General features: G+C 36.0%; 4 protein-coding genes across 7 annotated transcripts; 1 reads left to right on the top strand and 3 right to left on the bottom strand.

Annotated features, from left to right (window-relative positions):
• Positions 1-917: 917 nt before the first annotated feature.
• LOC111497543 lies at positions 918-7,364 on the bottom strand. Of its 4 annotated transcripts, XM_023148346.1 has the most exons (15): positions 7,126-7,363; positions 6,310-6,513; positions 6,049-6,230; positions 5,771-5,897; positions 5,514-5,693; positions 4,724-4,774; positions 3,911-4,604; positions 3,498-3,835; positions 3,284-3,388; positions 3,077-3,150; positions 2,195-2,246; positions 1,935-2,000; positions 1,792-1,835; positions 1,582-1,653; positions 918-1,489 (listed from the first exon to the last, which is right to left on the bottom strand). In XM_023148346.1, the coding sequence occupies exons 1-15, from the start codon at positions 7,225-7,227 to the stop codon at positions 1,267-1,269; spliced, it is 2,514 nt and encodes an 837-aa protein (XP_023004114.1). In that variant the 5' UTR covers positions 7,228-7,363; the 3' UTR covers positions 918-1,266. The 4 variants fall into 4 exon arrangements, with proteins under 4 accessions (XP_023004114.1, XP_023004113.1, XP_023004112.1 ...); XM_023148345.1 differs by having other exon boundaries at positions 1,582-1,658; positions 3,498-4,604; positions 7,126-7,364; XM_023148344.1 differs by having other exon boundaries at positions 3,498-4,604; positions 7,126-7,362.
• Positions 7,365-8,204: 840 nt separating this feature from the next.
• Positions 8,205-10,207, bottom strand: LOC111497545 (40S ribosomal protein S12-like). The gene is made up of 5 exons (XM_023148350.1): positions 10,125-10,207; positions 9,830-9,883; positions 9,028-9,316; positions 8,630-8,695; positions 8,205-8,533 (listed from the first exon to the last, which is right to left on the bottom strand). Exons 2-5 carry the CDS (start codon positions 9,835-9,837, stop codon positions 8,474-8,476), a joined length of 423 nt encoding a protein of 140 aa, XP_023004118.1. The 5' UTR covers positions 9,838-9,883; positions 10,125-10,207; the 3' UTR covers positions 8,205-8,473.
• Positions 10,208-11,865: 1,658 nt separating this feature from the next.
• Positions 11,866-13,933, bottom strand: LOC111498020 (uncharacterized protein At2g39795, mitochondrial-like). The gene is made up of 3 exons (XM_023149073.1): positions 13,604-13,933; positions 12,512-12,819; positions 11,866-12,318 (listed from the first exon to the last, which is right to left on the bottom strand). The coding sequence occupies exons 1-3, from the start codon at positions 13,853-13,855 to the stop codon at positions 12,156-12,158; spliced, it is 723 nt and encodes a 240-aa protein (XP_023004841.1). The 5' UTR covers positions 13,856-13,933; the 3' UTR covers positions 11,866-12,155.
• Positions 13,934-14,737: 804 nt separating this feature from the next.
• On the top strand, positions 14,738-16,751 carry LOC111498027 (deSI-like protein At4g17486). Its single transcript, XM_023149079.1, has 3 exons — positions 14,738-15,086; positions 15,702-15,989; positions 16,240-16,751. Exons 1-3 carry the CDS (start codon positions 14,951-14,953, stop codon positions 16,491-16,493), a joined length of 678 nt encoding a protein of 225 aa, XP_023004847.1. The 5' UTR covers positions 14,738-14,950; the 3' UTR covers positions 16,494-16,751.
• Positions 16,752-20,004: the final 3,253 nt, after the last annotated feature.

The raw sequence follows: 20,004 nt of genomic DNA, 5'->3' as shown, positions 1-20,004 counted from the left end.
TTTTTTTTTTTTTTTTTTTTTTTATAATCTTTATCCGGGTTCCTATGCATGTCTTTTTTTCCCTGCCTTTTCGGTTTCACAATTCCATTGCTTGAACTCCCAGATCGCATCAAAGCCAGGGTATGGATTTTACACCCTCCTCTTGTCTATAATCAACCATTTCTTCGTCTCCCCTTGCAGTTGTGGTAGATGGCAAGACAGAGGCAAAAGTGCTGTGCTACAAGCAAATTAGCACCGAGTGCACCTTTCCAATTTTCCGTAGATTTTTTTATTATTTGTTCTGACTAACCACGAGAGTCTTACTTTTTCGAGTCAAAATGAGGGTTCAATTCTATTTTAACCTCTATAGTCCCACAACTCACCACTCACTCATGCCTCAAATGCATAGTTAACGATGATTTCAAATCAAAATAGTGTAAAAAATGCGTGTCAAGAAGACCGAGAGTATACTAATATAAAAATTTATTGCACATGCATTTTCAAAAAAGATATTACTAATCACATTTAATTATGAATGATTAGTAAATAATATTGTTAACGTAACTCACACACAAACATTACTCGTATAGTATTTTTCTTTTTCTTTTTTGAAAATTACAAATAATTATATTTTTCAGGATTATACATTCCATCTAAGGTTAACGAGGTTTGAGTTTAATATTACTTTTGTCAAGGGAGAAACTTTAATAATTTACTATTTAATTATTAACTAAATTCATAAATTCCTAAAGTTCAAAGGTTTTCCAATTTACTTTTTAGTGATTTTAATGAAAAGAAATTAACAATAAAATATGTAACTTTCTCAATAATTCATACCAATCTAGGTGGGCAATTCAGCAAGAAAGAAAGAACTAATGTTCCGGGTTCGTTAAAAAACGAAGCTTTAAGACGTCGTCGAACTTAAAGCTCCAAATTTTGGTACAGAAACGAACCCGATTCAGCATAGGATCTGTCAATGTATATCAAATATCATAACTTACATTATCTGCACGTCAGAAAGGTCAAGCTTCGACACAAAACTGTCTGCTTTTGCTATCATTCTGCAACTGATTTACGCATGGAGGTGTTTATATATGATGGCTGTACTGTTTACAAGACTGGTTAGATCAAAGACTGTTTTTCTTTTCTACTTCTAATGACACAAACAAAGGAACTAAGCTGATCTATGGTCTTTCCTAACGCCCAAAACGATGGTATGATGACGACGACTCGTACCTCTAATACTGCTAAATTCTTAATCCAGAGGTTCTGCTTCGTTTCCAAGGGTTAATCCCGGCCAGCAGTCAGCTTCGACTTTAAGCTAATCCTTAGTCTATTGTTTTCTATCAGATCTATAAGCTTTTTATCATTTCCTTTCGAACCATTGTCGATGCTCCCAGAATCGTCCATTGATTCATCGGTAATAACAGGTTTCTTGAGCATGGAAGTATCGGCAGCTTTCTCGGTTGACTTTGCTGATTCAACTTGAGGTTTCTTCCTGGGTCTACCCCTATAATTCCATGAAAATTTGATAGAACTTGAAGGCCAAATAAGAATGTGAAACGAAACAAGTAAACAAATGACAAGCAAGCAAGTAGCAACCTTTTGGCTGGAAAACTGGTCTTTTCATTCTTGTTCGATTCCGACTTGATTTTCCCTTTCCTCTTTTGAGGTCTACGCTAAATCAAAACAAAACTCAATCACAACAATATAAAACCGAACGACTAGTTAACATTCAGGTCACTTTGATTCCAGATGCTAAAACGAACAAATTTCTATAGCGAATTATGATTATGTAAGAACGAAGCTTACATATCCGACGAAGCTTCGGATTTCGGGACACCCATATGCTCATCCTGCATCAGGATAACATTGAAAAGTAGGAGAAATCAAATTTAAATGGCAATACAAAACTCATGGAAATATGCTAAAATAGTTAAAAGTGAGACACCCACTCCAATTAGCTCATATTTTTGCTTTTTGAGGTTCAATAGTTCTTCGTCACCATCATCATACGACACCTATGAAAAATAAAAAAGATTCAGAAACTACAGAAAAATGAAACAGTCGAAGACAAGAAAGGTAAACCCGAAACCCGAAAACCAAAACCCGAAACCCGAAACCCAAAACCAAAGGTGTGGTTATATGTGAAGTGAAGCTGTTCATGATATGAACTGGTTATAAAATGGTTGAGGGAAGGATAGGGTTATCTTGCCTTGTGCTTTCTCTTAACAGGGTCAAAACTTTGAATAATGCCTTCATAAAACCTGCAAAGCAAAGAAATAAGGAGTTTTAAGTTCGTAAATGTCGGGTTTTAGCAGACGTTGTGCAAGGTATCGCCCTTGCTAATTCTCCACCCCCAATTAGTTTCATCCTCCCCCAATATGACATCCCGACTATTTACGCGTCTCTTATCGGCTGAATGCCAAAATATATACCCTGACATGTTCAGGGTAGCCAAGAAGCAAGCACCTGATAGCCCGAGGCCTCGAGATTACAACTTTCCTCGGTTCCTTTGGTTCTTGTTGTAGGGATATGGAGCCCGACGACTATATATATGATAAATATTTCATAAAGATCTAGTAGAGATATTTGGTAGATTATATTTCGTAGGTCATTAAATCTGTTAAAACTAATATTTAGTAAACTGAAACCATATATATGTACCCTATTAGGGAGTGCTTTCAAAACGTTTCTTCATTCTTTGCATTCTCTCTTGGTGTATGATCATCAATAAAACCTTTAGCCAATATTCCTCCTTGAATTTTCTCTCATGTTCTTTGTGTTCATCTTGATCGAGTGTGTATGTTATTGTGCGATCCTAATACTTGTGTGCACATGCAACATGTCACGGTTTCACTATTTTAGACTGTGCACCCTCGTGACTCTACTCTCAACTAGAGAAAGCACTACAAAGTACACCATAACACCATTCTCCCATAAACATGGAAAGTTGCAGGATACTACATAAAGCACAACCATGGTGTCCACAGCATTTCATTTCGAAGTTGGTATTAAAAGCTCGACGATTGGGTTACTTTAACGGAGCAAGTCATAAACAACTTCGTCGGGAAAAAATAAATAAAGGGTTACTCACTTCCGGTCAAGGGGCCACCAAACCTTTATTCTCCTACCAACCAGTTCCTCTCCAGCACTTAATATGTCTATTACCTGAAACGAACGTCGATAATACGAGTTAGCAGACATCACAAGAATAAATTTGAAAAAAATATCTTAATCTCGAATCATCAAAGTATGAGGTGCTTTCAATTTACAAGACAAAGGGAAACTATGAAATTCTTACCTCATTTTCCACAATGACATGCTTCCTTGTAGCTTTTTCCTGGGAAGAAACCGTTTCTTCCGAATAATCATCGTCGTCTAACTTGGCAGATCTCGAATCCTTCACCTATTAAGTGGACAAGAACATGTAGAGATGCCATAAAGCGGTGCACCAGAAGAATAAAGACGACAGATTTTTAGTAAATGAATAGGTAGCAAAGAAATTTTCGTGGTACCTCACAGGTTGATGATTTATGAACATTTCTATCCATATTAGTATCTGGAGATTTCACGATAACACCCTTTCGGTCTGCTGATTCATCCCCATCGGTGCTCTTTGCTCTCAACTTCATAACCAAATGCACTGATCGTTTTTCCTTGTCATCGGAAGTATCTTCTGAAACAACACATCCAGGATCGAGGGTTGTTTTATCCTTCTCGGATTCAACAACTTTAGATTTCCTTGACCTTGCCGGAGCCTTTTCTTCCATCGTTTTCATGGTCTTGTTTACCACTTCGTCTTCAGATCGTATACATTTCTCTTCAGCATGTGTGGAAGACTCCTTTTCTACCTCTGTTGACAAAGAAGCCGTTTCGAGTCTTGGGCTTACAGAGGCAAATTTAGGTACTTTTTTCTTCCTAGACTTGCCAACTTTAGATTTCCTCGAACTCGCCTGAGCTTTTTTTTCTGTCTTTTTCTTGTTCTCGTTCACCACTTCGTCTTCCGATTGTATATGTTTCTCTTCAGCATGTGCAGAGGACTCCTCGTCTACCTTTGTCAACAAAGAAGCCTTTTCACCTTGGCTTACGGAAGAAAATTTAGTTCCTTTATCCTTCCGAGCCTTACCAACTTTAGATTTCCTCGAACTCGCCTGAGCTTTTTCTTCCTTTTTCATGTTCTCATTAACCGCTTCGTTTTCAGATCGTGTACATTTCTCTTCAGCATGTGAAGACTCTTTTTCTACCTCTGTTGACAAAGAAACCTTTCTTACTTTTCGTCTTACAGGAGAAAAATTAGTTTCTTCGACATTAGACTTTCTGCGATTGGATAGCCTGAACTTTTCCCGTCCTTTTCCAATCCAATAATGATCATAGCCTTCATCTGGATTCATTAAGGAGTTCGGTTTCCTGCCTCGTTTCTTTGGTACAGAGTCTAAACTGTCAGGTTTTTCAGCTTCTGTTGTTTTTGATTGCTTACTTTGTTTTCGTGATTTTCTCGAGGACGCCTTGATTATGTTGTCATTCTTGGCTGCATCTATACCATTGGATAACAATGATTCTGAAGCAGCATCAGTTTGAGGATTCTCTTCAATACTTGCATTTGGTGTATGCCTCTCTGTCGCCTATTTGGCGTGAATATATATTAGTTTTATGATATTTCACTCCGGAAGCGGCTAATGTAGATTATTTTTAGGGTGTGGGATCAGAAGAGATTGGATAACATATAGATACAAACACATACCGGTGTTGGCTCGTTTGAATTCATCGTCGTCTCTTTGCTCTTTCCATTTTCCTGAATCATTCAATAAAACATCATAAAAGCAGTTTCATAAAGGATCATCTCATCAAGACCTGACATGAAGTTTAGTTAGTTTCAAAGATAATACGATGACTGAAGAGGCATGGGGTTCGGCCCTATACATATATTTAGGTTAAGACATCGGGTTGCTTATGTGGCTCTTCTAACAAAATAACCGAGGCATTTATTCTTGGAGCTTGATGCCCATGAGCACAAGACTGTGTCGAGTAACTATATATTCTTAAGCAAACGTTGTAATGGCCGTGTTCTCCTCCCCAACTAATATGGGATCTCACAATCCACCCCCCTTCGGGGCCCAGCGTCCTCGCTAGCACTTGTTCCCTTCTCCAATCGATGTGTGACCCCCCAGTCCACCCCCTTCAAGGCCCAACGTCCTTGCTGGCACACCACCTCGTGTCCACACTCATTCAGGGTTCAACCTCTTTGCTGACACATCGCCAATTGTTTGGCTTTGATACCATTTGTAACAGCCCAAACCCACCGCTAGCAGATATTGACCTCTTTAGGCTTTCCCTTTCGGGTTTCCCCTTAAGGTTTTTAAAACGCATCTACTCGGGAGAGGTTTCCACACCCTTATAAAGAATGCTTTGTTCTCCTCTCCAACCGATGTGAGATCTCACACATATTAACCGTATGAGGCAATTCATCTATATATAACCGTTCTCAACAGTACCAATTCAAACATCTTTCAGTATTAGTCGGTAGAACTCACCAAATGATTCCCAGCATCAATGTTAACCGTTCCATTTAGGCATATAGAAACAACTATAGGAGCATAGTCATCCAACGAAGCACCGAGAGACTGAATTGCACCCATAAGATAAGGCTGGAGCTTAGTAGCACAGTTGGACATGACCTTTTCTCCCAATTTCCACGAAATAGAACCTGCTTCCTATAATAACAGGCGAACCGATTAATCGAGGATAATATAAAAGAAATAAAGTTAGGAATAAGAAACAAGGGAGATACCTGATTTTCCTTTCGGACACTAACTAAAATAGGCCTGAGAAGATCCGATGAGATTTCTTCACTCTCATCTAACACATTAGTCATAATTGCTTCCATGGCTGAAAAAACAGCAGGTGGATGGTTGGACCTTAGAATTTGGAGAAAATAAATCAAGATTAGATGAACAAAATAAAATTTAGAATATCAGAAACATAACATCAAGAAATCGAAGTTAAAATTGCACGAAAAGAAAGTTTTATGAACTACCATGAAACTAATTGGAGAAGAAATTAAGATACCTAATGATCTTTAGAAAACTCTGGATCATCTCGAGAATCAAACTGTCACACTCCAGATCCAGCATCACTAAGCACGAACGGACCTTTGCAACAGCGTCAAGAATGGATAAAGCCTTTGTATAACAACGACCCGACATATGTGACAACTTTCTAAAAGCTTCTAAAGTCAACTGAAAAGTAACCTGCACCAGTGGAAATCGAAGAGATAACTAAAAAATCCACCAGAACATGCATGTCGAGAATGAGCAGCTTCAAAGTTACCTTCATTTTCTCATCATCGTAAGGGGCATCTGGCGCTGTAATTCTTGTTATTTCGGTAATGCAGGATGTTACGGTGACCTTGACATCCTCGTCTGAGTGCTTCATAAGCTTATCGGAAACTAATGCTTTCATCAAGGGCAGGAGTGCATCACGCATAGATTTCGTTGGCGATTGCTCCACATTTGTTAATAGACACTCAGCTTTCTGAACAAAATTGGGACAGAAGTTACACATAATCAGACTATCTACCCCGAGGGGGAACGGAACGCATATCCTGAACGAAATCAACTCCTAGAGGAAAACTTTTGCAATGAACTCTAATTAAACGCTTCCCCTAACACCATTTCAGGTTTAGAACATGTTTTTAGTTGGCTGGATCCCAAAAATCATAATAAACTTACCCTTCATGTAAAAAGTAGCAAAGAATTTGGTGGCAGGCAGATGAACAGTGAGCAGTGTTCTATGTCAAGGTATACCGCATCTATCACGAAGGCCTAATGGGGCAATTACCTTGCAAGAATTCCCCCTATTACTCTACGAGTCTTACTAGAGTATTGACTCAATATTTTCTTGGTAAGCAAATGTAAATTGCAGAAAACCTTAAAATCTTCGAAAAGCGTAAGGGAAAGAGGCGTAATCTTTCGTACCCCCAATTCATATCGAGGCATGAAGAGATAAGAACAGGTGGTTGCTCGAGTGAAAACCATAAAATCTCGTTTGAAATTCATGTAAATTAACGAAAACCCAGAAAAATTATGCATAACAAGAGGCGAAATGAGCAGTGTAAAAGAGAAGAGAGTAGAATCGCATCCTTACATCGAGAGCTTTGAGAAGCGCATCAGTGGAAGGAGGAGGGTTTAGGAGCTCAGTCCCGACCTCCTTAAGCTGCTCCTCGAGCTCTTTCTCAGACGAGCTCATATCCAAAATTTCAATTCAGTCCTCGAAATGACTCATAGAAACCACAGCTACGTCTTCTTCAAAGGTGTTTCGAGCATGCAAATAGGGAGTTGAAGAATAATGGGTAGTTTCGGATTTGTCGCTTGGAATCAATTTTGGTTCATTCTTGGGGCTTCAAATCCGATAAAGTTCAATTCTTTTTCCCTCGTTTCATGTTCGTTCTCTTTTTCCCTTGGCGCCTTTTGGCTTCGTTTTTGGCGCTGATTACTTAGCACTGGTTCAATGCGAGTGTGACCACATTCAACTTATGAACTGAGTTATTGAGAATTTATTTTTTATTTTTTTTTATATAATTATTTCAACAGTCAAAATGTTCATTTATTGTCTTCTTGAGAATCAAATACTAATATTGCTTTTGAATTTGAAGCCTGTTCTTTACCAAAATTGCTCTGAATCCAAATTCATGTGTTCCCATTTAACCAAAATGTGTTTGTTTGTATTGTCCTCGAAAGCTTCATGCCTAAAATATGCATTGGCTTCATTCATATAATTAATATGATATGACATCATTTGTTTGTCATTTTGTCTCCTGAAAATATTACTTGGTACAAATTGGCATGATTGTTTATCTTAAACTTACTTATTATGTTTTTGTAAGTTAATCTTTGTTCTACGTCAGAAAATAATTATTTACCAACCATTTTTTTACCTGGAAAAAACAGTACAGCAAAATTATGGATAATAATTACAGTCACATTATTCACATATGCATTCATTTTCTGACAATCACCTTTAAGATCGACCTGACATAAGCTTCGAGATCATGGAGAGTTTCGTATGAAATATACAAACCCCAAATTAATCTTTTGACTATCAACAACATTCCATGCTGTAAATTAATCTTAGAAGGACTTTAAACAGCAAATAACAGATCATTTTCTTTAAGCAAGCTTCCAACGAGGATAATTGTCATTTTATAACTCCAATTTAAGTAAGAATTCAGCATAAAGAGATGATAAATACCAATTCCAGATTTTACTTGGCAAGGAGCCTCTTGATGAACAAATTGTTCCTGTTTGCCGGAATGATTATGAGCTCCACATCAATGGACTCGGAGGATAAAACCAGTCTTTCCAATTGATAAACAAAGAAGACATTATAGGGTGTTAAGAAACAAAACAGTGCGCCAAATCTAAACATAACTACCGATCAAAAACTCTCTAAGTGAGACCAACAACTGTAGTCTCGGCAGACGTCGTTGAGTTAATCAATTTGAACTCACATGCTTCTGGACAATGTGAAGTGCCTCATGATCCTCCCCAAAGTCCTGGGTTAACACATTCAAAATCCAAGTAAACAATCTTGTCTTATATGATAACGAGCGGAATATTCGCTCGAGAAGTGAATGAGCACACAGATGTACCTTAACTACCACACAAGAGCAACCAACAACTTTCCTTGCCTTTCCTTCAGAATCAATCTTGCATAGCTTCATAAGACAAAATATGAAAAAGAAAATTACTTAGGCTGAACTCATATGGGAAAGAATGCAAAACCCAAGTTATCAAGGTGGTGTTAGCAGGTCACTTTAGGTAAACGTGAAGCATAAAGATATATGGGTAAATCCTAATATAATCTAGAACATGTAAACGAGAAACTAAATATCGATAGGTAATAAAAGTTCGGTCTTGCAATGTTGATGGAATTAGTATAGCATAATTCATAATGGTGCAAGTGATAATGAAAACACGGAGAAGGTAAACTATTTTATCTAGATGGAAAGTTAAGAAATATGTCTAAACAAGATTAAACAACACTTACACCAGCCCACTCGCCAAGGGTTTTTGCACTAGGAACTGTCATCAAGTTGACGTTGTGCTCGGCACAAAGTGCTTTGACTAGTTTGATATAATCAGGCTGATTGCAGTCTTCTCCCAAGACACAGAGCTGAGCAGCATGCTTCTCAATAGCTTTAGCACTCTCGTGTAGGCCGCGAACAAGCCCACCATGAGCCAATGACTTTCTAAGAACAAGCTGCAAAGCAGTCTCAATGTCCATCGGCTCACCTAGCGCTGGGGCGGGAGCCTCAACCACAACGGCACCTTCATCACTGAAAAAGAAAACAATTTGAAAGGGTTTCAATATTCCTCTATGGCATACTGCTAAAACAAACTAAGGCAATTATAAACCCGTTGCAGCCAAATAATCGCTAACAAAAGAAGAAGCTCCAATAATAGTTCACTACTAGACAAGTAACATATGAGGAGACATTAATCCTAACGAACTAATACTACAGAGCAACGTATAAATTACTTATAGAAGTTCAAAGTTCCATATTTCGTACGACCCAAGACCAAGACGTATTAATAAGCATCTCAAGGCATCAAGATTTGCAGTTTAGTCGCCTTCACCAATCGAGATTCCATGAATAAACGTCTTTCTAAATCATGCCCTAGTATAGCAAGCGCTCAACTAGTTGATTGCAAGCAGCATATGTCACTTCTTATGAATCAAAGCATTTCCTATATCCAAGACATTGCAAACGAAGCAACTAGATATAACACAAAAATAAATGGCAATTGATAGGGAAAATAGCAATTGTTACAAACAAGTTTCTACTCACGCTGACATTTTTCTTCTCAATTAGAAGTTAGTTCTCCTTCCTGTAGCAAAGAAACTGTAAAACAAAACAAACAGACAAACCAATTAAAATGAAACCAAGAACCAACAATCTGAAAAGAAATCAAATACTTGTAGGGTAATCCACTAATCTATTCGTTCTAATGGGGGAAGGGGTCTTTCGGTTCTGATAGTCAAATATGGGCCGATCTGAGTATTTGTGGACAAAAGGGAAGAGATAACAATGGCCATGGGTGACAAGACCAACAATTGCTCGCCGGAGAGAGAGAGAGGATTACCAGAGATTGCGAGATGACGACGGCGGCGGTGGCACAATACTGAGAAGAGGAGGGAGTTTGAAGAGAAAATTAGGGGTTTATGGAAGTCCTCTGGTGTCATATAAATGGGCTCGTTTATTGGGCTTCGTAAATATAGAAAGAAGCTGGGCCGTCAGTATTGGGTTCAATATTTTGATTTGTTTTTACTTTGAGTTCTTTCAACCTAAAAAATCGGCCCATAAATCCTAAATTCTAAATCTTTTTGCAGTAAATCTAATATTCTTTTAATAAAAATATAGAAAAAAAATCCTAAATTAAAATTTAATTGATTATAAATAAAAAAAAATATGTATAAAATTTACCCTAAATATATATATATAAAAATAGTTCTAATTAAATAAATTGTAAATCCTAAATAAATAATTAAAAAGTTGCTTGATTTTGTTTAACAAATCTAATTTGTCAAATGTAGATTTCAAAGATACTTATCTTATAATTAAGTCGATCACAATGGGTTCCTTTTTTATCGAGCTCTAAACATTGATCAGTCTAAACCTAATTCAATAGTTAGTTCCGTAATAATTTCAAAATAAGTTGCATTCTTGGGGTTGTGGTATTTTAAATCTAAACAAAAGTAATTTATTCTAAAATTTTCATATCATTTCATACATTTTTTTGTTTCTGTAATAATTTCAAAATAAGTAAGTTTTGTCATCTAAAAAGTCAAGTATACCCCCAAAGTTCTATAACCCATGAATCTTTGTGCAAAACCTGAGCCATAAACCACTGGAATCAACTCATTAGCAGATGAACTTCCATGGCTGCAACAAGTTTCAATGGCTAGCCACCAAAATGCTTACAGGCGAGACAGAAAAGTGGCTAAAACACCTAATAATTGGGTATCAATTCGAGCGTGTGTGCTCTTGCTCTGCAGGGCTTCAGTAAATCACTTGGAATTCAAGCGCATTCAGTGATTCACAAGCCTTCTTCATATGCACCAATTATTGGTTCCTTTCATCCTTTTGAGCTTGATGTCTGGGACATGCAGCCTCTTTACAAGCAAGTGGCAGCTGGCCAATGGCCATCGCTGGAGAATTATCTCTCGGTGGCCTCACCAGTACTGCCATCAAGCAGGGGAGCAGCAAGGTTAGATGGCGACATGGTGCTGTCACCAAATAGAGACTCGTGGTTCGATCCAAAGCATTATTATAATGAACTGCATGAGCTACACTGTTTAGGTTTGTCTCTGAGGCTGTGACTGTAAGAAGATAAACAAAAGTTTACGGCTGTTTACATTATTATTAATTTTTTTTTTTTTTTTTTTGTAAGCACAATGTTAAACTTTTCTTTCTTGTCTTTTCTTCAAGATTTTAAACCGACATTGGATTTTCCTTCAAGGTTTTAAAGCGACTCTTATAAGGAATGTTTCATTCTCCTCTCCAACCAATGTGGGATCTCACAATCCACCCCAATTGGGGCCCAATGTCCTCGCTACCACATTGTTTGGTGTCTAGCTTGGATGCCATTTGTAACAACCTAAGTCCACGACAGATTTTGTCCTCTCTAGACTTTCCCTTCGGGTAAAAAATTGTGCAAAGTCTTGATAATAATAATGGTCAATAATTCAAATTTTGTTTCATGTTCGACATAGACGATAACACTAATACGCATGGGAAAAAAAACTGTGAAAGAATGAAAAGGGAAGACCCAACAGATCATCTCTACTGAAATCAAGCAAGTTTAATGTGGCATAAGATTGTCAACAAGCCATTTTCTTGATTTCGTACCTTTTATACTTCACAGTCGATTAATCCACTAGGAAAGTTTAGACCTAGAAGATATAAGTCACATAATAATGTATTCTCGGAGGGTAGACAAGAATAGAAGCTGGAATCTTGTTATGAAGACAATCATCCTCTTTAATTTTGTATAAAATACTGCATACATTGGATAGTCTAATACGAAAGGGTCAATATTACATACCAGAATTGGATATCGGTAGCGCCAACAGCAAACAACTATTTCTCATCTGAAAATACTGCAGAATCAATTTCAATTAATTTCAATGAATGCTTTTACGGTTTCCATCCACCTAATGAATTCGGTTTTATCCTTGTTCTTCACATATTTATGCAAGAAAACAGCTAGCTGATCGTCCACCCCCCTTGCTTCAAGATAGTCATAGAGTGAGTTTTGCAAGTCATCATCCAATTCCCTGTGCACGAAATTAATTCTCAGGAAGCTGGAAGAAACATCTATTTAATAATTGAGGCAAGGAGATATATTTAAATAAGAGCAATAAGCTGAAGATTGTCACCGACATCATATGCACGTAATTATTTGCTACTACTATTCATCATACTTAGAATCAGAGTACAAAAAATATTTAAGGGCGTTGGAAATCATACTTGAATTCTGGTCCAGCATAGGGTTGAGCTGGCATCTTTTCACCTCGGCGTGTCAAAAGCCTGTCAATCTCTAGATCATTTGGCCAAGCTGAACACATAATCTCCAAAACTTCACTGCTATCTCTTTTGTTTATATTGACAATAATGGTAATGTGAAGAAGCACATCTTCCCCTGGAGGTGTCCTAGCGTGATCAAACATGGTCACTTCAATCTTTATATTCTCATTCTCCCCGTACTCTCTTTCCAATCTGATCCACTGCTCGCCTGGCCTTTCATCAATTGTAAAGGCGCCAAATTTTGTAACAGGCTGAAAATGAGAAGAGATCTCAAAATCGAAACTGGAAAACAATCAAAACCAATTAAAGCTATTTAATGTAAACCAACAGCTTGAGTATTCTGTTTAATGTTTCAGTGGTGATTCAACGTAGTATCAGGACTTATAATGTTATTTTCTCTCCAATTAACACTAATATCTGCTTATGGGGCCTTGTACCAATTTCTAGCTGACAATTGAAGAGTATTTGAATGTAATATGCGATTAAATTTACCATAACCAATCCGCTAAGGTTTAATGGTGGTTTAGCCTTTGCGAATGAAGCATCGAAACAAGAATATCTGAATGCAAATTCCAATTCCAAATACCCACAGTTTACTTGCATTGTTAGTGGCTGAAAAATGAGATTGATCCCACATCACCTAACCAATTAAAAGTACAACACTCCTGCGGAGATGTTAGTAGTTCAAGGAAAGCATGGAGGACGAAATTATTCAATCGAAATTTTTTACTACAGAATAGCTGAACCTCGGAAGAACAGCCCACTAAACAACGGCGATGCTCAATTTTCTGAACGTTCGTGAAATTTTCGCGTGCAGTTAATTTGGGGACACTCATAAAGCTTCTGTTACTTCGAAGGTAGAACCCATCCATACATGCAATTATTAACATCGAGAACTCTTCCAAACTAACTACAGAGCTCCAATACAAAAATTGAGGAACTACGATAATCCAATAGGCACTAAATTAACTTTGTCTAGAACTTCTCATATGTCATATTTCAACTCGCGGCAGAGAGAATAATAGAGAAGCCAACCTGATCGGGAGGATGCCGTTCAAGTTCATATCGGATTTCGTTACGGAGAAGTCTGAGAATGCTGCCTTCGAAAGCAGATCTACGCATCTCGGATATGTAATGGCGCAGTGTCTTGAAGAGAACGCGGGGGTTTTCAGGAGGAAATGGAATGGGATTTAGTCGGTGCGCCTGCGACATGAGAGCCTTGTGAGAAGAAGAAGAAGAAGAAGAAAACTGAAGGCATTTTCTCAATGGTCGAATCACTCGCGCCATTGATGTGATGAATTCGAATCGAGGGGAAGACGAAGAGGAGATTGATCTTCCTTGGGGTTTAGGGTTTAAGCACACCCACAGTCCGCTACTAAATTAAGAAATAATAATAGATAAATAAATAAAATATAAATTTACAAACTTAATTGTCTGTTTGGTATCACAATTCCACACATATACTATTTATTTATTTTTAAAAAAATCATTTAAATTAGAAAATATTCTTTAATTATAAATTCAAATGAGTCATCGTCGAATGAAGATAATCTTCACAAAAATGATAAATTATTTATATATATATATATTATATATAAATAAATAATTTTCCACCTCATCGACTGGACAGGCCAACAATTTTTTTTTTTTTTTTTTTTTTATAACGAAAATCCAACTCACTCACTCGTATTACAAATTATTGGTCTTATCCAAATATTTTTAACATATTAAATTATTAGATATTAAATATATATATAAAAAAAAAGTGTACATGTCACGCCACTTTTATTATTCACATTGACATTATTAAATGAAATTTTAAATGCAAATAACAAAATAAATAAAAAGGTATATAAAAATAAATAAAAATGTATCTTTTAAAATTTTAAATCATTATAGACCATTAAAAGAAAGTAAATTTGTTTTTAAGTTAAAAGGATTAAATAAATATTGAATTTTTTCACGACAATAACTTATAAAATTAAGCTGTTGTTACACATTAAATTGTTAAAATTCTGTAATTAATTAGTGTTTATTACAAATTAAAATTCTCGAGCTAAAATAAATTATTATTTAAAAATAAGTAAAACTGAAAAGCCTTCAGTGGCATCACTGTAATTTAGATTCCAAATCAAGGTCGATGAATACCCTTACAAAACTAGAATCAACCACGGTCCAGATCATATCTAAGGTACTCAACAATGAGTCGCCGCCGGTGATGCCCGTTAGAATTATAACTAAGGAATTAAGAGTTACCATTCTTCTCCATAGATTTTGAAGTTCAAAAATTTCCTCCATAACATCAGGATACAACTCTGTGTTTTTCCTTCTCCAGTTTTTGAGAGTTTTTTTTGTTCTTTGCCATGAATTGAAGTCTGAAGAATGTTGTTGTTTAAGAAACCAGTCGGGAAACAAACCGGAGGATCCGTGCCGGTGTACCTCAATGTGTACGATCTGACCGCGATCAATGGCTACGCTTACTGGTTTGGCCTTGGTGTTTTCCATTCAGGAGTTCAAGGTCAGTAATGGCTGTAATGGCTTCCGTTTGATCTTCGTTTTCGAAGGCGTTTCGTGAGTTTTTCTTTTTCTGTTTTCTCTTAGCTGAAGCTCTTATGATGCTTTGCCGTTTCTTGTGATCTTGCTAATTCGTTGGTGCGGTGCGATGCGATGCGATATACTCCGTTTTCCATGTTTTGTGCTCTGAGGGAGAATGAATCGGAGAGTGTGGAAGATTAGATAATTTTATTGAAACGTGTGCTGTGTGACTCGAGAGATGCATCAGTATAGAAAAATTGTTCTGATTATTCTTACACTTCTTCTTCTTTTTCTTTCTTAATTTTTTTTTATAACGACATCGGCTCATTTATGGTATTTCTGTTCTCGATTATGCATTTTCTGTCAATTAGGCTACTAACTACATCGAACTTCGAACATTTTCCCATTCGGCAGACGAGTAAATTTTCCGACAAGTGGAAACCTCGTTTCTGATTTCTCTTTTATTTCCAGCTTTCCGTTTGAACCAGGTCGTTTTCTTTATTGTATACGATTTCGGTGCCGGTGAAGTTCATACGCTCAATCTGGCAGATCTTTCGGCTGTATTTGCTGAACTCGATTTGATGTTTTTGTATTGCAGTTCATGGTGTGGAATACGCATTTGGAGCTCACGAGTACTCAACAACAGGAATTTTTGAAGGGGTGCCGAAGCAATGCCATGGATTTAGATTTAGAAAGTCAGTTTTGATAGGCAAAACAGATATGAAACCAGCAGAGGTGAGAGCTTTAATGGAGGAACTTGCTCAAATCTACAAAGGAAATGCTTACAATTTAATCACCAAAAATTGCAACCATTTTTGCAACGACGCTTGTGTTAAACTCACAGAAAATTCCATCCCAAATTGGGTTAATCGCCTTGCTAGAATTGGTAAGAAAACACCTCTTTCTTTTTATCCACCTGTGGCTTGCTAGAACTAGAATTTGATTGGAAGTTCATTTAATGGGCTAGCATAATTTTTCTGATGAATACGAACACAATCAGATTAGCATTTGTGAATCTGGAGTTCTTTGGTAGCAAGATGATCTTGTTTGTTCTGGTTAAGTTTCTTGTGAGCTTGCTTGATTCTGTGCTACACCATTTTGGATCAATGTGTGCTGTTTTTTCTTTTCTTTTTCAGGCTTTCTTTGCAATTGTGTTCTACCAGTGACCTTCAATTCCACCAGAATCAGGCACCACCACAGAATTGAACACAAGGTTGTAACCATGGAAACAAAGAAGGATTTAACAAGTCAATCCATCAAAACTCCCAATTCTAATCCCTCTTCTTCTGCAACTTCTTCTCCTTCCTCGACGTTTCGTCGAGGAAGAAGCCGAACAAGACGAGCTCCTCCTCCATCTTCTCCATTGTTTTCTCATTCTTCATCTTCCTGATATATGGACATCACAGCTCCTAGCTATCTTTTCCTTTATGTCTTCTTCCTTGTGATCTTGGAATATCACTCTCAATCAAAAGCATTCACTTATATGCTTTGGATTCCCTTGAAATGTTCTTTTTTTCCCTCTTGTTCTTTTTCCCCTTCTTTCTCTTTCTTTTTGCATTCATCATCTTTGAATACTCCAAAGGAACAATTGCAAGTTGTAAAAGTTGATATTATTGTGAACTTCAAATCCCAATTCATATTTTCATAATCTGAACAAACTGTAGATTTTTTGTTACTTGAAATATAAGTAATCACAATCTTCATGTCTAAGTGATTAGAAAATCATGGAACACACTAACCTAAGATGATTGAGAGTTGGAATTTTCTTTTTCTATTATTTATTGTTTTTTTTTTTAATGATTTTTATAATTATATCAATCTTAAATATATATATATATATATATAGTGACAATTATTACTTACCTTCTGAACAAAATAATTGAGACTTTTTGCTTTTGAGAAAATCCAGTGTTTGTTAAGACGTCACTTTTCTTAAAATAATTTTTGAATGCCAGAAAAAAAAAAATTAACAGAAAAATAGAAAAAGAGTTTGGATAAAATTTTGGGTCTGATCCCTAAAAAACTTTATCTACTTTTTATTATTAAAAAAATAATTTGATCCATAAATCATAAAAAGTTTTATTATGGATCTTAAACTTTTATTTTATACTTATTTATTTATTTCTTTTCATTTAAAATCTTAATTTCAATCCTCCAACTCCTCTTAAATAATTCATATTAAAAAAATGAACATCCTATTATAATAAACTAAAGACTCCCACGTGAATTCAATTAATAAAAATAATAAATTAAGTATTTTTATTTACAAGGATAAAAATAGTAAAATTCTAAATTTACAAGAATTACAGCTCTATTTAAATTTAAAGCTAAATATTTGCTTTAGTCCATAATATTTAAATATTTTGCTCCATAAAAAGTATCAAATTATTTTTACTTATAAAAAAATGTATTTATTATCTTTTACTATTATTATTTTTTTTTTAAATTGTATTTGAATTCGTAGACAAATTAATAATAAACTTATATATAAAAATAATATTTATATGCTTAATTTTAATAGACTCTTGAACCTTTTTTTTTATTGTATTGAAATATCTAAATGTTAACAAACATTGGTATATTATTAAATTATTAATATAGGTTGAGGTACAAAATGAATTTAATTTTGTTAACGAATATAATTAGGTAAATGATTAGTTTAAGGTGTTTTTCGTAATTTTCTTTAAAAAAAACGTGGATCCAATATTGGGCCCATGTGGTTCATATGGGCCGCGCCTAAGCCCACAATCAATGGCCTTGTTCCGCAGACACTTTTCATAGCGGCTTAAGTTTTTTTGTTTCGTGCTCTACGGACTTCTGCCGATGATCACCCCGCCACAGTTCTCTTCACTCCCTTTCGCGATTGGCACTGATGCCTTCTCCCTCTTTATCTGCTACTCATTCTGTCTCGGTTGTTCTTTAATCCATACGAAATGGAAAGAGTTGGTAAATTCATGTTTCTGATTCTTGCTATCGTTGTTTCTGCTCATGGTTTTTTGAGAAGTTTATGTTCAAATGTTTTTTTTTTTCCCGTTGTTTTGGTTGAGACGTAACTGATGTATGCACTGTTGTTCCATCATTTCGAAAGATTTTTGTTTTATTTTTTCCTTACTATAGTTCTGCGTTGAGTTCTATTATTGGGAACGTTTTTTTTTTGTTGACAGGAATAATATCTTACTCTCGTACTCTACGAAAGTTTGATTTCAATTGGAATGGGGCGTAGCTTTCGGCTTGTTTGGCATGGCTGATGATCGTTACTATACTATATCTGCTAATTTAGATCGTGAGTTCTTTTCTGATGATATTATGTGAATGCCTTCGATGCTATTCCCTTATCAATGAGAATGAAATTACCATGAGTATACATTTAAGAACATTTTGATTGAACATATCTCATTTAGCGTTGAGGATGGTTGGGAGTGAGTCCCACATTGGCTAATTTAGAAAATGATCATGAGTTTATAAATAAAGGAATACATCTTCATTGGTACGAGGCCTTTTGGGGAAGCTCAAAGCAAAGCCATGAGAGCTTATGCTCGAAGTGGACAATATCGTACCATTGTGGAGATCCGTGATTCCTAACATGGTATCAGAGTCATGCCCTTAAATTAGTCATGTCAATAGAATCCTCAAATGTCAAACAAAGAAGTTGTGAGTCTCGAGAGTGTAGTCAAAAGTGACTAAGTGTCGAACAAAGGGTGTACTTTGTTCGAGGGCTCCAGAGAAAGGAGTCGAGATTCGATTAAGGGGAGGCTGTTCGAGAGCTCCACAAGCCTTAAACACTTAGTGTACTTTGTTCGAGGGGAGGATCGTTGAGGATTGTTGGGAGTGAGTCTCACATTGACTAATTTAGGGAATGATCATGGGTTTATAAATAAAGGAATACATCTTCATTGGCATGAGGCCTTTTGGGGAAGCTTAAAGCAAAGCCATGAGAGCATATGCTCAAAGTGGACAATATTGTATTATTGTGGAGATCCATGATTCCTAACAATTAATTAATAAGTATATCAATTATCATGGACAATGAACTGATGAAACATCTTTACAATAACATAATATCGATCACTTTGAGTATAATTTTTCTGATTTTATATTTAGAATCACCCAAAAAAAAAAAAAAAAAAAACCTGATACCAATGGAGATATTATATATCATTTATATATCTATGATATTCTCCATATCTAGCTAACGTGGGATTTTGGTTACACTCTCAACAGTTCTCTCCTCGATCAAAATATTGACCCAAAGAGTCATCTTTATCCATCTAGCTTTTATCCAGGTTAACTCTTTGTTGGAATGAACAAGCCTTATCGTTCACTTTGAGTATGAGCTTTCACTTGTTTCCGTGTTCCATGATAGGGAAGAGATCACATATTAGTGATCTGCTATAAATTTGAAGTTACAGTTCTGATATTATGAATCATTCAAGCAATATGTGAATGGATACTGATCTTTATTAACTTCCCCGCACTATCCCTCACATCCATCCATGCTTGTTGATCTAATTATTATTCTTATCAATTGCAAATAAGATAAGAACTTCCTTTAGAATAGCAGACTAGATGTGTGGCCACCTTTCCAGCTCATTGAGTTTTGTTGTTATTGATGCATTATTATTGTGCCTAACCTTGACATAATTTCCTGTTGTTCTATTCTCTGTTTGCTTTTCAACATTCTTCTCCTTTGATTATTTCAATTTTTCATTCTGTTTGCTTCAAGTAATTGGATGGTAGAACTAATTGCTATGCCAGCCTGATGTACAGTGTCCTAAGTAGCCATCCAACACCTCGTTGAGGAGACAAGATCAGAAAATGTGCTACCAGGAATCGTAGACTTGCATTATGTACTACTGAACTTAAGCTTCCTTTCTTTCTTTTTTTTTTTTTTTTTTTTTTTT

Source organism: Cucurbita maxima, unplaced genomic scaffold, assembly GCF_002738345.1.
Source record: "Cucurbita maxima cultivar Rimu unplaced genomic scaffold, Cmax_1.0 Cma_Scf00024, whole genome shotgun sequence".
In the NCBI taxonomy this organism is placed as follows: Eukaryota; Viridiplantae; Streptophyta; class Magnoliopsida; order Cucurbitales; family Cucurbitaceae; genus Cucurbita; species Cucurbita maxima.
The sequence above is the reverse complement of the archived record's forward strand: the minus strand, read 5'-3'. Positions and strand labels throughout refer to the sequence as shown.

Bases quoted from the DNA above. Each gene is read 5' to 3' on its own strand.
- LOC111497543 (XM_023148344.1), bottom strand. From the start codon at position 7,227: ATGAGCTCGTCTGAGAAAGAGCTCGAGGAGCAGCTTAAGGAGGTCGGG. The intron at 4,775-5,513 runs GTGAGTTCTACC...TGAATGATTCAG, and splicing joins TTGATGCTGGGAATCATTTG to GAAAATGGAAAGAGCAAAGA. The intron at 1,654-1,791 runs GTAAGCTTCGTT...GATTTAGCGTAG, and splicing joins TCCGAAGCTTCGTCGGATAT to ACCTCAAAAGAGGAAAGGGA.
- LOC111497545 (XM_023148350.1), bottom strand. The intron at 8,696-9,027 runs GTAAGTGTTGTT...TGTCTTATGAAG, and splicing joins CCCTTGGCGAGTGGGCTGGT to CTATGCAAGATTGATTCTGA. The intron at 8,534-8,629 runs GTACATCTGTGT...GTGTTAACCCAG, and splicing joins GCTCTTGTGTGGTAGTTAAG to GACTTTGGGGAGGATCATGA.
- LOC111498020 (XM_023149073.1), bottom strand. From the start codon at position 13,855: ATGGCGCGAGTGATTCGACCATTGAGAAAATGCCTTCAGTTTTCTTCT. The intron at 12,820-13,603 runs GTTGGCTTCTCT...TCTCATTTTCAG, and splicing joins AACGGCATCCTCCCGATCAG to CCTGTTACAAAATTTGGCGC. The intron at 12,319-12,511 runs GTATGATTTCCA...TTTCGTGCACAG, and splicing joins TATGCTGGACCAGAATTCAA to GGAATTGGATGATGACTTGC.
- LOC111498027 (XM_023149079.1), top strand. From the start codon at position 14,951: ATGTTGTTGTTTAAGAAACCAGTCGGGAAACAAACCGGAGGATCCGTG. The intron at 15,087-15,701 runs GTCAGTAATGGC...TTTGTATTGCAG, and splicing joins TTTCCATTCAGGAGTTCAAG to TTCATGGTGTGGAATACGCA. The intron at 15,990-16,239 runs GTAAGAAAACAC...TTTCTTTTTCAG, and splicing joins TAATCGCCTTGCTAGAATTG to GCTTTCTTTGCAATTGTGTT.